This window comes from Talpa europaea (genome assembly GCF_964194135.1).
Source record: "Talpa europaea genome assembly, chromosome: 14".
Taxonomy (NCBI): domain Eukaryota; kingdom Metazoa; phylum Chordata; class Mammalia; order Eulipotyphla; family Talpidae; genus Talpa; species Talpa europaea.
This window is the reverse complement of record NC_140082.1, coordinates 30,677,247-30,692,095: the sequence shown is the minus strand read 5'-3', so window position 1 is coordinate 30,692,095 and position 14,849 is coordinate 30,677,247. Positions and strand designations below refer to the sequence as shown.

Below are 14,849 nucleotides of genomic sequence, written 5' to 3'. Positions count from 1 at the left end.
CTGCTTCATCGATACATACTCAATACATAATTCAATCCCAGACTCACTTTACATTGCATAACTCTCCCCTGCTGGTGTTCAAACAAAATGGGTTTATTTTTAACTTCAACTCTTAGAGACATGTCTCCCAGTCTTCTGACTACTCTAGTCTGGCTGGCTGAGCTCTGGGCCTGCTACACAACTAGGACCATGGGGGTGCCCTTCACTATACACTAGGTCTTCCTTTAGTTGTCCCCAGTTGCATGGTTCTCATATCTGCTTCTTGGTTTATTCTCTTGTCTGGAGGAACACTTTCTCCAGTAGCGCCTGTGAAATGGTATATGGAAGACAAATTTTCTGAAACTTTGAAATCTGATAATACTACCTTCTTATTTGTTTGGCTGTTTGAGAACACTAAGCTCCAAAGTTTTTTTGTCCATAAGGCACTGCCTTCACTGTCTTCCAGTTTCCAGTGTTGCACTCTAATTCTGGCTTTATATGAAATCTGTTTTTACTCTCTGGAAGTTGTAGGAATTTCTTTCTCCAAGTTCTAAAACCACATTACTGTTTAGTTTGGACCTATTTTTATCTACTCAATGGAGCTCGTCAATCTTTTTAAAACTCATCTCAGTCCTGGGAAATTTTCTTTAATACTTCTTTATCAATTTCTTCTTCCTTCCTTCCCCACTTCCATTTTCTCTTTCTGTAACTCTTATCATTACAGTGTGGAATTTCCTGGGCTGTCATTTAGTTTTCTTACAATTTCTCTATTATTTTCTGTCTTATTGACTATAATCTAGTTTTTGGGAAATTTCTTCAACCTCCCTCTAGAATCTTTCGTTTCCATTATTTTTTTTATATTCATAAGCTCCTTGTTCTTAAATATTCCTTTTTATAGCAATTATAATTGATTTTGCTCTGTAATTTGCCTTTTTCCCATTTGTTCTCATTTGCCTTCATGTTAGATTCCTTTTTCCAACAAATAGTGATATCTCACTGACTGCTTATATTTAAAAGTAGAACACTTAAAAGCTGATGGAAAGCTGTGTGTGCGAGGTTGGGGCTTCACAACTGTGTCTTCACTCTGGAGTGATCTGGCTAGGCAGTTTCAGTGGTGTTCCCTGGAAATCAGTACCTTTGTTTCTATTTTCTTAGGCTGGCTAGTTCCCCAGAGAAGGTACCTTCTTGTCAGGAAAATAACCATTGCCCACATATGTTCTGAGAGCTGGGTGAAGAAAAAAGGCTGAATACCCCAAATTCAAGATACTCAATTCAAGACATTGTACTTTCATGACAGCAGCCCCCACTCCTCCCCTGCTCCTAGCACTGTGTTCTCCCCAGTCCAGAGATCTTCTGCTCTAACTTCTCCAAATAGCTAACCTCCTGTCTCATTTCAGGGTTGGAGACTTAAGAGCTCTAACTGCTTCTATAGTAGACTTTCAACACTTCTGTTTTTAGCTCTACCTCCATATTCAGAGGTAACTAGAGTTGATAATTATGATGTTTTGGAGATTCTGAGATATAAATCAAGTTGTTTCTCTAATCTCCCACTGCCAGCCTAGAATTTACGTTTTCCCAGTTTTTTTACTGTTTACTTAGTGTTTGTCTGATTCTGGTTTTCAAAAATTGGCTGCTGTTACCTCTTCTATTTTCTTATGCTTTGTAAGTCTGTCCGTTAAAAAACTTTCTGCTACCAATTTAATGACATTTCAGGGTTAAGAGGGTCAAGATGAGTTTGTATAATCTCCCGTGTTTCAACAGAAGGGAATTTAAATAAAATTTATATTAATTCACACCTAACCATGTTAAATATAATTACATATCTATATACACGTTATTGACCATATACAGGTAATACATACATATATATATATGTATATACCTGCTAAAATCAATTCCAATAAATATATATGAACATATCCTTGTTAGTTCCTGCCTTAATTTAAAAGTGGAAAGAAGGCTATTTGGAATATATATATATATATATATATATATATATATATATATATATGATGTGTTTTGAGTTTGTATATTTTTGTGTTTTGGGTGACAGTTCATAGAAGGGCAGCTTCTGTAGTTTTGTAAGCCATGAACATTTAAGAGTTATGAAGACAGACAAGAAATGGGCAGAAGAGCTCAAAAGACATTTCCCCAAAGAAGAAATGCAAATGGCCAACAGGCATATGAAAAAATGTTCAACATCCCTTATAATCAGGGAAATGCAAATCATACCCACACTGAGATACCACCTTACACCAGTAAGAATGGCACATATCAAAAAAACAAGCAACAACAATGTTGGCGAGGATGCGGTGAAAAAGGAACTCTCCTACATTGCTGGTGGGAGTGCAAACTGGTCCAACTACTGTGGCAAGCTGTCTGGAGGTTCCTCAGTCTACTCAAAATGGAGCTACCATGTGATCTGGCAATTCCACTACTAGGGTTCTACCTAAAAACAGGGACACAAAAACAGGGATTCAAAAGAGCACCTGTACACCTATGTTTGTTTATTGCAGCACTATATACAATAGGTAAAACCTGGAAACAACCCAAATGCCCAAAAATAGATGACTGGATCAAGAAGATGTGGTATATATACACAGTAGAATATTATTCAGCAATCAAAAAAGATAAACTCATGCCATTCGCAGCAATGTGGATGGAGCTAGAAGGAATTACGCTCAGTGAAATAAGCCAGAAAGAAAAAGAAAAATATTGGATGATTTCACTTATAACAGGAATATAGGGGAACCAAATAAGACATAAGTATAAAAAATAATAATAACAACAGTACAAAACACAGCAAAGCAAAAACAGACAATTATAAACCAGAGACATACTGCAGGGGAGGAGGAGGGAGAAGGATGAGAGGGAGGGAGGGAGGAACACGGGAATGTGGCAATGGTGCGCGGGTGCATTGGTGAAAGAAATTCTATGGGGAGTCAATCTGAGGGGGTGGGGGAAGCAAATATTGTCTAAAAAAAAGTTAAAAAATGATAAATGTTAAAATGAAAAACAAAACCAAAAAAGAGTTATGAAGACAGAGGAAGATATTTAAAGTATTGTATTAGAATCATATGACCACTATTGTGTGTTATTTCAGATAAAAAGTTGTTCAGAAGGTATTATAAAAAATTAGCTTTGAAAATAATCTCTACATATTTTTAAGTGTTTTTTTTTTTTTAAATAGGAAGTGACAAGTAAAGAGGTTTCAATTATTGTTTCATAGGCTTCTTCGTAAAAGATTTTGAGACACTGAAACACAGAAAGAAAATGTTTGAGAAGGCAGAATATGCTTTAACATAAAATTTAGTTGAAAAGGAAAAAAATATGTATATACATCTATGCTGTCAGTTTCCCAGATGTCAAGAAAATCCAACAGAAGAAAAATGAGCTCAAGATTAAGTAGGTAAAAAAAAATAAAAAATAAAAAAATAAAAAGTTCAGAAAGATCATTTACGTCCTAGAAAGTTTATAAGCCACTATGCAAAATGCAGGAAATCAAGTGTACTTTCTATGTAATGAGAGGCAAGCAGCTTCTACAGTTAGCTCAGAGATTGAGTGGATTCAGATCCATGATTATCACAATAATACAAAAATAAACATCTGAAAGAAATAAGATCTAATGAATCTACAAACCTGGGGGTCAGAAGTATAACAAAGTACTGAGATTAAAAATTAGCAATATCACTGTGGGTTTGGCCTACAAGATGATTAAGCCTGGCTAATTAAGCAAATATTTATAACGTACCTACCACAAGCCAAGCACACTGTACAAGGTGCTAGCTTCAATTTTATGTTCTCTCAGACATCATTTCAACAGTGGCTCTAGAAGTATTATTCTAACAATCTAACAATTATTAACAATCTAAAATAACTTGTTATTATTCTAACAATTATTAACAATCTCAAATAACTTGAAACACTAAAATTCTGAGACAGAAACTCAGTCTGTATAGGATCTGAACAGCAAATCTTAAAAATCTTTCACTCATTAAAAAATGAGCAACTGTTTAAAATTAACCAGTATTTATCACCTTCCATCTTGATGAAATTTTATTTATATATAAATAAAATATGAAATTTTAGTTGTATATATCAAAGAGAAAGTACCAAAAGAGAATTCCAAACCCCCTTTCATAATTAGTGTTGGCTTTAGATTATCATTTTCTTTATTTCACTTATTCTTTTTTAATTTGATTTATGCAGATTTTTCTGAGGGCTGCTTTTCAAAATGACATTGAGGTGTAAGTTCCTTTGAAAGATAAGTACAAAATTTAGGTTAAAAAGAATACTGCTGAGATGACAAGGAGGAATATTTTATGCATTGGCTAATTTTAGGCAAACATTACTGATCACTGAGTCCAAAATTATGACAAAGTCTAGAGACTGTTGGGCAATATTCTTGTTTTTTTACAGTTAGAAGAAAATAGTCAATCACGTACAGGCAACTGTTGTTTAAATTGCATCTACTGTTATTTCCCCATAAACTCAAGAAGTGATTTCATTATTATTATAAGCAAGCAGCTACAATCAGGTGTTAGTATATTTCCTTCTGAATATGCCCCAACATTGATCAATCATTGAGTATTTAAAAAACATGGATAAGTACTGATAGATACAGAAAATATTATTTACACTGAGTATGTGCTTGAAATTTAAGTATATTGCAAAAAATGAAACAATCAAGAAAACAAATAATAGGTCTATAAAATCTGATATAATTTTAATAACTTCAAATAATGATATGAATATTTTTTACATCCCCTCAAAAGTTTAAAAAAAACTGGATTTTTCTTTTTAATTTCAAAATAATAGGTTCATTTCAGACACTCACAGTATAAAGGTCTCTTGTTTCTTCTTTCATTTTAGGGATCTCCAGAAGCAGAGCCCAGACTTCACCTCTGAGCTGGAGTGGGATTCCTTTGTAAATTCTCCTATGAAACTTAGTAAGAGAAACGCAAATTGAAAGTTACAAACTGAGAAGTCTTAGATAAGTCCCCTTAAAGCAAACTAATTATAATTAATATTTGTTACTCTTTTTATTTTCAAAGTATCAATGATAATCAATTTAACAACACATTTGGATCCTATCATTTCTACTTTTCAGATTCTAACAAGGAGACAGACGCACAAAATGGATAGGTTAAACAAGTAAGAAAATGTTAAATATGCCTTCTACATCAGTATTGTCAGACCATTAGGTGTTCCTCAAGCCACATGAAAGCATATTCAGTACTCTTTTTATTAAATTATGAACATTTGAATTACACATACCCGTGTGACATAATTAGGTAGTTACTTACATACATATACTTTTCCTTTTCCCCATAAAAGAGCAAGCCCCAAAGAGCAAAAGAGGCTAACTTGTGCAGAAAGTGTCGTCATGGAGTGTAGAGAGCTATCTAACCCCTAATCGCTTTCCCACCACCTTCTCTCTGAGGCTCTCTAGACCACATCAAGCTCCTTTCCTTCATTCTCATAGCTATTATCACCAATAATCTTAAATTCTCTCTTTCCCATTCCCTCGTCTCCATCCTCCTCTTTTCAAGTCTTTTTAAGGAAAATCTTCATCCTTTTCTTAAAGACATTGATCAGACAGAAATAGCAATAAATCTTCATTGAGAAGGAACGTCATCACCTTTGAATGAAATTAGGCATAAATCATCAATATCATCAATTCTTTGGGTCCTTGAAAGCAAACTGCTCTAAGGATCTTTATAAGTTAGGATGCAATTCTTTTTTTTTTTAAGATTTTATTTATTTATAAAAGAACTGGGGTACAGTCAGAGACGCGGGAGGGTGAGAGGAATCACCAGAGACAGAGGGGGGAGCAGAACTGGCAGATTGACGGAAGACACTACTGAGGGGAGCGGCAGGCGAGGCAGGAGAGTTCTGCCACACCATGTGGGTATCTCCCTGGCCTGCTGGAAATCGAACCAGAGCTGCAGAGGCTGCGGACAGTTTCACAGCGTGGCGCTCAACGCACCGCGCCACCAGGGAGGCCCAAAATGCAATTCTAATAACTGAAATGCAGACAAGCTATGAATTAAAAATAACAGTTTCTACTATTATACTACTAAAAAATTTTTTAATCTAAAGCTTAAGTAAATAAATCATTATGTAGCTTTAAGAAACTTAGATTATGTGGTTTAAAATGAGTGACAGTGTAGAACAGCTTCCATTGTGCAACAGTTAATACCGTGAGGCTGATTCAATTAGATAATCACATATTGTTTGTTTCGTTCTTTCTTATATAAACATAGTATGTCTCAAATTTGAACTGCAATAATGAATAGACTCATCGAAGTTTTAACTCATGCAACAGCTCTAAATGGAAGAACACATACAACAAGGTCTTGTGAAGATTAGACTCTGGTACTTAAACATTTCCCATGTTATAAACATCCACCACCATTAGTTGTACACTAAGTATGGTTAAAATGCGAATGCAAGATTTTTCAAGAAAGTCTGTTATCTATGTTCAATTCAAGCTATACAAATTATATTTTTAAAGGACTTTACCTTATTAAAAGCAATTTCAAATTATTTCCTCAATTTCTAGAGTACAGATGCTATAGTAAGCATCTGATATGAATATACAGAAATCTACTGTAGACTCTATTGCAAATGTGAAAAGTGAAATTTTAACAGTCAATTAGAATATAACAGCAGATAAACAGATCAACTTATTGGACTTGAATTCTCTAGCAGTCTGAAAGTTTTCACTGAGTAAAATAAGAGCTTTGACACATATTTCTTAAGTTGTATCACTTGAAAAGACATTAGACATTTTATTGTTTTCACTCAACTCTGCACTTAATAATTATACATAAATTACTGTCCATTATTTCTATCTTAAAGGTAAATCTAGATTTAGGAGGGGGAAATGGGTCAAATTGCTGATTAAATTAAGAGACACTTCACATAGAAATAAAACATTAATGGTCCCAGTGCTGAAATGAAAAATGATTCAAGTGTAACAAAGGTTAACTAGACTCATTGTCGTAATAATTTCTCAATATATACAAATACTGAATGATTATACTATACACCTTTAACTGTTATATGTCGATTATACCTCACTTAAAAAATAAAAAAGAAACATTTATACACTGACATTATCATCAACAATAATAACAAAACAAACTTTTACTGAGTATTTATATTACACTGGAAAATATTTTAAATTAAAGATATTTATATCATTTAAACATATCAACAACTCTATGAGATATTATGACCCCAATTTTGCCTAAATGACTTGCCCAAAGGCACATCAGATGTTTTAAGATTTTAATTTAAATTTAAAAGACACTGATTTTATATTCTATAAAAATCAAAACCGTCTTTCCAAGACATGGTACATGTAGTATCCATCATTCTGCTCAACTGGACAAATCAACATGGAATGGAAAATATTAAGGAAATTCGAGAGCAGAAAACATTAAAATAATGATTTAAAAAATTGTATTCAAACTTAAAAGGACGGATATATCTCGAATTCAAGCTGCAGAAGGTAATGAAATAAAAGACACACATAAAGCCACATAAAGCAGAAAATGGATTAAATTATGTGAGACCCTTAAAATAAAATTTTTAAATCTTGCTCATTGTTTTTCAAATACTTGTACATGACAGACCAACTTACTGTGGTTACATCTTTCCCCACATATTTTTCTATTATCACATAAATTTTGTAGAACAAATTAGGAATTATACCAAAACACAGCAGTTATAATAAAATGTACTCATTCTCCAAATAGCAGTCCAGTTTACATTTATTGAGAATCTCTCAACTGACAAAGCAGTATCTCATATTTTCAATAATAACTCTGCAATGTAAACAGAGCAGATACTATTCCACTTTAAATGGAAGGAAACCAGGGAACCTAGAAGTGCTTTCCTAGGTCAAAGTATTCCATCTTCTTACTCCTATTTCAGGGCAGCTCTGTCAATCATACCACTTCTTAGAGATTACAGTTTTGTTAAAGCCATGAATCAGTGAAGGATGACAGCTGGCTGTCCCCAACTCATAAATGAACACCATTTATTCATTAACTCTACAAAGAGTCATTGTGATGACTGCCTGCTTTATGATTAACACTTACGAAGTACTATGGCTACAGACATAAAAAGGTTCTGTGGAGCTCACTGTGCAGTAGAAGAAGATTAAATATGCAAGCAGATAATTAAAATACAGAGAATCCTTCACAGTAAAATAAAGTCATATAACTAACAGAGCCGAACATCACACACTGGTGGGAGAAATCATGGTAGAGATAAGCTCCCCAGAGATGGGGCAGGGTGGTAAAACAACAGTGGTAGGCATTACACAGTTTAGATCTGCATGAGTGGTGGCAGGGCAAGGTTAGCTCATATGTAGTAGGGCAGATTCTAAGGTGGAATGAGAAGATGGTGAGGGATAAAGGTGTTGGGGGTGAGGGCAGTGAATATGCTGTGGTGTTCATTTCTTACTGATCCAACACAGTGGCTCACATCCTGAGACTGGTGAAAGAGAGAGTCAATTTTACATGAGTTAGGAAAGATTTCCTTTAGAGAAAGATGACAATGAACTCAAAAATGAATTTTCCAGGAAGAAAAAATAGGGTATGGATAAAGGTGAGGATAATGAGGACTTAAATAGTAGTAATAATGTTAATAACCACAGATACACCTACCTACAGTTCAGTATTTATTGGGAGCCAGCAGACATGTTTTCAAAGCAATTTATTCCTTATATTATTATAGTCCTAAAGAGGCAGGTACTATTATTGTCATTCCTATGCTACACATGAGAAAATTAAGAAAGAAAGGTTAAGTAATTAGGTCAAAGGCATACCATTAATGAAGTTTAGTTAGTTTTAAATGAATTGAAATTCAGTTAGTTTGACTTCAAAGATCATAGTCTTAGTAGCCATAACATTTCTACATGTTGAATTTTAATATCCCATTTTGAGAAATACAACCTTTAAAATTCTGTTACAAATGTATTTTACGGATTTGATATATAAAATCTTTAAACAAATAGTTAAACTTTTAAACAAAATCTTCCTTTTGCTTTTAATATTTTAGTTTATTTGCCAATAAAGTCAGCCTATTTCAATATGATACATCTAAAAAACCATCAACTCAAAAAAAAAATACATCAAGTGACCTAATGTTTTCAATATTTCTAACATTAGTGAATTTAAAACAGTGATAATATGCCAGACCACATTATCGCGGTTGGTAGTAAACTTTTCCTAGCAAGTCTGGCTCAATTTGGTGAGACTTTGAAAACTGCAGGTATGTACTAGAAGCAAAGTTCACTTGCTGAGTTACTTCCGCTTTTTATTGCCTCTCCCTTTCCTTTCATCATCCCCGATCCATTAGTTCCTTTGTCTCCATTTCCAATAGGTATGAGTCCCCCAAGTCTAGACTATAAAGGTTTTAAACCATCCACAAGGCGCTAATGCCTCTTATAATCTGCATTCTATTTCCTACTGACCTTTTATTGACAACCACCAGAAGGAAAGCTAACATAAAAGATGGTACAACAAACCAGCTATATGTAGAAGGTGGACACAGGATCTCTTGCTTGTCACTAAACAAGGCAGGTGGCCTTGACAAATTCATTTCTAAACACTGACTCTATTTCCTGTCTGGGGGGAAAAAAATGTTTTCCTATATGAATCCATATAGCTAAAAGAACTGTTATTTGGCCAACAAAAGTCCATTCAGTTATTCGACACACACACATACAAAAAGAAAAATATCTGCTGTAAGTATTCTGCTTTGATGTAGTTTAGATCTAATCACATCATGACTAGTTAAATCTCAATGGTCTTAACTCAGCAGAGGTGACTTCATTTCTTCTTTTAAGATTTTTTTTTAAGTACAGTACTACTGTACTTAAAATACTACTGTACTTAAAAGGGGAGGGGCACATAGGCAACAATCTTCATGGAAACTTAGATTCATTAAAGTTCCTAAAATTCCAAATATTTTCTATCACATCTATATTTTTATTTCAAGATATTTTTAGAAATTTATTTGTATTTCTACTATGTAAGTGAAGACTGTGGAGAAAAAAGTTATACCTACTCTTGTAAGAGAAGAAAAATACATGGTACTATTTTTGCTTCCATGTAATTTAAAACGAGGTATGAATTGATAGCAATTCTTTCAGAAGGTGCATTCTGTTTCATACCAAATTGGACCATATACATCATCAAATGATCCTAGCATTACAGTTTTGGGAAAGTGCTTTAAAATTATACATCAAGGAAATCGTTCTGCTAAAATCTCTCTTAATGGGAACTACATTAGCCAGAGTTGCTGTCAGAATAATAGCCTAGCAGAACTGCTCATTCTTATAAAGGCTTCCACGCTTTTATAAATATATGTATACTATAGAGGAACATGTAATTCTACAAATATTTTATTAGACTGAATGTGAGACTGAGTGCAGGTGCAATGCATCAAAATTTATTCTGTAATTACTACTTCAGCAATCCTTCCAAAAAGACATAAGATAAAATTGTTGCCAACTTTAGGCCAATCTGAGAGGCAGCATAATATTAAGTAAGAGCACAGGTGTTGGATCTAATATTCTACTTTAAACTGATTCCTCTTAAAAGACATCTTGAGTTCCAACCTAATGATAAAATATACATTAATGAATCCAAAACTGAACTCACTCCTGATGAAAATAAAATAGTAATGATCTAACAGATTTAAACTGAGGATATTCAGGATGGTCAAAAAGAAAAGTGCCATTGGTGAGATAGCCCTTGACAAAAAGATTTCCACAGTTATATAAGTTTCATGCAAGTTAAGGTTCCTCTTAAAAATTCCCACCACACGTTATATCAGATTTTAAGGAATCTTGTAATAAAGAAACTTAACTTTGTTTAGCTCTGACTTTCTCAACTTTAATCAATCATAGGACTATAGGACTATAAAAAGATTTCTTATTTTTTTAATCAGGGTTTTTTTTTTTTCTTTTGGTATAGAAGAACTGGGGTATAGATCAGAGGTGTGGGGGATAGGGGAAGATGAGAGGATTCACCAGAGACAGAGTGGGGAGCAGAACAGGCAGATCTACTGAAATACATTGCTAAGGGAAGAAGCAGGCAAAAGAGGTGAGGTCTGCTGCACCATGTGTGGGTGAGCATCCTGGCTGAGGATCAAACTCAGGCCCTAGCAGTGATAGCACTGAGACTTAACGCCGAGCCCACCAGGGAGGCCCCTTCTAAAAGATTTCTTCCTTTAAGAATATTTTATTGTCCAGAGTCTCCCCGGTGGCACAGCGGTTGAGCGCTGGGCTGTGAGGCTGCCCGCAGCTTCTGCAGCACCAGTTCGATCCCCAGCCACCTGCGAGGGTCCCACGTGGAGCGACGGACCTCTCCGGCCGCGCCCGCTGCTCCCCTCAGCAGTGTTTCGTCAGTCTGCCTCTTCTGCTCCCGGCTCTGGCTCTGGTGGATTCTCTCACCCTCCCACGCTTCTGACTGTACCCAGTGCTTGTATAAAATAAAAAAAAATGTTAAAAAAGAGAATATTTTATTGTCCAACCTTCCTTCAAAAAACTTAAAGTGGTAGTTAATATTTACTGACTGCATCATCGCTTCGTCATCCTTTTGAAATGGGTATTATTTGTATATTGTAGGTGAGGAAACTGAGGTTTAGATGAGGTCCAAACTATTTTCATAATACTAAAATGCTATTTGCCATTTTCACTGTTGACTAATAGTAGAAAAGCAATGGTACCTTTGCACCAATTAGCAGTAATCACTGTGTTTGTTTCTGTATTCTCCACCCAGTTTACTTTTTAAAAGTCAGTTTCACTTTAAAAGCCCTCGACAAAGGAGTAAAAATGACTAATTTTTACTGTCTCAATTCTTGAATACATGTCTTCATTTCCTAAGTGATAAAGTGGTATAACCACGTGGAGAACTTTTGCTGCACAATGAAGTATAATGTTGGCCCTAAGAAAATGCACTTATGAAATTGTTTAAGTCAGGATCTGAACAAATCACTATTTTTGTGAAATATCCTTATTACTTAAAAGGATGACTAAAGAACTTCAGTTGTTCATATGTGGGTATTTACCAGGTATTTTCACAAATAATTAAGTAATAATAGATCTGTCACTTTAAGGAAATTGACAGTATTTGCTGCTAGTGTTAATATTTAACCTTTCAAGCAAAAATTACAATTTCAAGAAACTTCCACCCCCATGAACTTCACAGCTTCCCAATATTTAAAGATTTTCCTGATGAGACTGGTGGTGATATTAATAGTTGTGATGTGTGTACATACACACACACACATACACACACAAGTTTATTAAGCCATTTTATATATGGCTTAATATGGCTTAGTAAACTCATGCAGAGCTAAAAGATTTAAAGGAAAGTTTGCTATAACTTTTTAGAAAAGGAGATTGCTCCTGCTTCAGGGAAAGCTTTCAGGGCCAGCCCTCTCCTGAGCAGCAGGACACATGGATAAGGAGCCTGGAACTACTGCAATGATTGTGATCTCAAAAGGAAGCCAGTACCAGTGTAAAGCTGACATTGCAGAAGGTAGAGAAGCGAGATCAAAGAAACTACTAGTCACAAAAAAATATAACTGAGCAGAAAGAATTACCTCACTCCTGAAACCTATCTTACCTCTGAACTATCTAATACATTCTCTTAATTGTTGAAATCAGCTTGAATTGTGTATCCTATTATAATATAAAGACTCCAAATTTGAGGCATTCCACTAAATTAAAATAAACTATTTTTTTTTAAATGAATACTTGTAATTAAAGAAAAACTTGTAGGGTCTTCCTGGTGGTACAAGGGGTTAAGCACCACCACACTATGAAGCAATCCGCAGCCTCTGCAGCCCGAGTTCGATCCCTGGCCAGCCAGGGAGCAACCCACATGGCGAAGCAGACCTCTCCTGACTTCCTCACTGCTTCCCTCAGCAGTGTATTTCAGTCAGTCTGCCTGTTCCCCACTCTGTCTCTGGTGAATTCTCTCACCCCCCGCAACATCTCAGTCTTACATGCATAAATAAATAAATCTTTAAAAAAATAATAAAAGGAAAACTTGTAAATGGGAACATCCACCTTGAATTATTTGTATAGTTTTATATATAAGAAACATTGTGTTTAATTACCTTTTCAGTGTTCTTGTATTTTTCCCATCCTTTTAGCATTTTCAACCATTTGTTAGTTCTTTCAATTTCCAGGTGCTTTTGCTAAAATAAAATTGAAATTCATTATTAGTGTTCACTTGCAGCTTCTTTTCTTACATATTACAAAAAATGTCAAAGAAAATGCTGCTAGCAGGGCTACTGAAAAGGCTATTCAATAGTAAATAGCAAATATGTAACTTTAAAAAGTTGGACAGCTGATTACAATTGTAGCAATAGTATTTCACAGCTAAAATTAAGATACATAAGCAATGCACCATTGAGATAGAAGAAAAAGGAATTGTTTAAATTTTCTAACACCTTAAAACGAATCACTAAAATCCCTATATAATCTACAAATTTAAACCAATTTAAATTTAAACCAAATAACATTCTAAAATATTTTTTATGAAGCACAAAAAAACAAAACTTCAAATTCTATTCTCTCCTTTCACATTTTGCTGAATTGTAGCATCTGAATGTTTTCAATGACGGACTTGATTTTTTTAAAGGACAAATGTGTATTTGTAGAGAGAATACTATATACCTAGCAATACTGACTGTGAAAAATTATACAAAAATAATAGTTGCCACCTTAAAGAAATGTCTCCAGATTATGCTCCCAGAGTTTAAACTATACTACAAGGTTATAGTAATCAAAACCATATGGCATTGGAATAAAAATAGACACACACGCCAGTGGACTAGAATTGAAAGACTATAACATACCATCATTAACATGGAGAGTTAATCTCTGACAATTGGACAAAGAGTATACCAAGGGGAAAATCTCTTCAACAAATGGTGCTGAGAAAACAGGACAGCCATGTGATGAAAATTGAAACTAAACCATTCTCTTACACCATACACAAAAATTAAAATGGATTAAAAATTGATCAAAATGGATTTTAATCAAAATGGATTAAAGAGTTAGATATAAGGCTGGAAAACATAAATTACATAGAAAAACATTAGTAAAGCATTCTACAACATTGGCTTCAGGAATGTCTGTCTTTGGGGACTCAACTCCAATAGCAAGGAAAATAAAAGCAAAAATAAATGAATGGAACTACATTAAGTTTGAAAGTTTATGTTCAGCAAAATGAACTATCATTAAACAAAAAGACACCAGACTGAGAGGGAGAAAATTTCTCCACATTGTACATCTATCAAGGGGTTATTATCCAAAGATCTCTTGCAACTCAACAGAAAGAAAACAAAGATCTCAATCAAAAAATGGGCAGAAGGGCTAAACAGACACTTCTCCAAAGAAGACATACTGATGGCCAATAGACCCATTAAATTATGTTCAACATCACGTATTGTTGGAGAAATAAAAACCAAAAGCATGATGTGATACCACCTCACTCCAATGAAGAATGGCCCATATTAAAAAAAAAAACAGAAACAACAAATGTTGGTGAAGATGCAGAGATAAAAGGAAACCTCATAGAGTCTTGGTAGAAATGTAGACCAGTCCACTCCCCATAGAGATCAGTATGGCAGTCCCGCAAAATACTAAAACTAGATCTACCATATGACCCAGCAAGTCCACTCCTAGGTATTTACCCAAAAAATACAAAATCACTAAATCAAAGGGACATGTGCACTCCTTGTTCACTGCAGAACTATTTATAATAGCTCAGTTATGGAAACAACATAAATGTTCACCAACAGAACAGCTGATTAAGATGTGATTATACATA

General features: G+C 34.5%; 1 protein-coding gene across 2 annotated transcripts in view; it reads right to left on the bottom strand.

Moving 5' to 3' along the window:
* USP6NL (USP6 N-terminal like) overlaps nucleotides 1–14,849 on the bottom strand; it is a gene marked incomplete at both ends in the record, with an annotated part of 88,740 nt that overhangs the window by 23,076 nt on the left and 50,815 nt on the right. For both annotated transcript variants that reach the window (XM_084253417.1, XM_084253418.1), the window contains 2 exons: nucleotides 4,817–4,924; nucleotides 13,129–13,209. In XM_084253417.1, coding sequence (XP_084109543.1) covers nucleotides 4,817–4,924; nucleotides 13,129–13,209 — 189 coding nt within the window. The remainder of the gene's footprint in view (nucleotides 1–4,816; nucleotides 4,925–13,128; nucleotides 13,210–14,849) is intronic.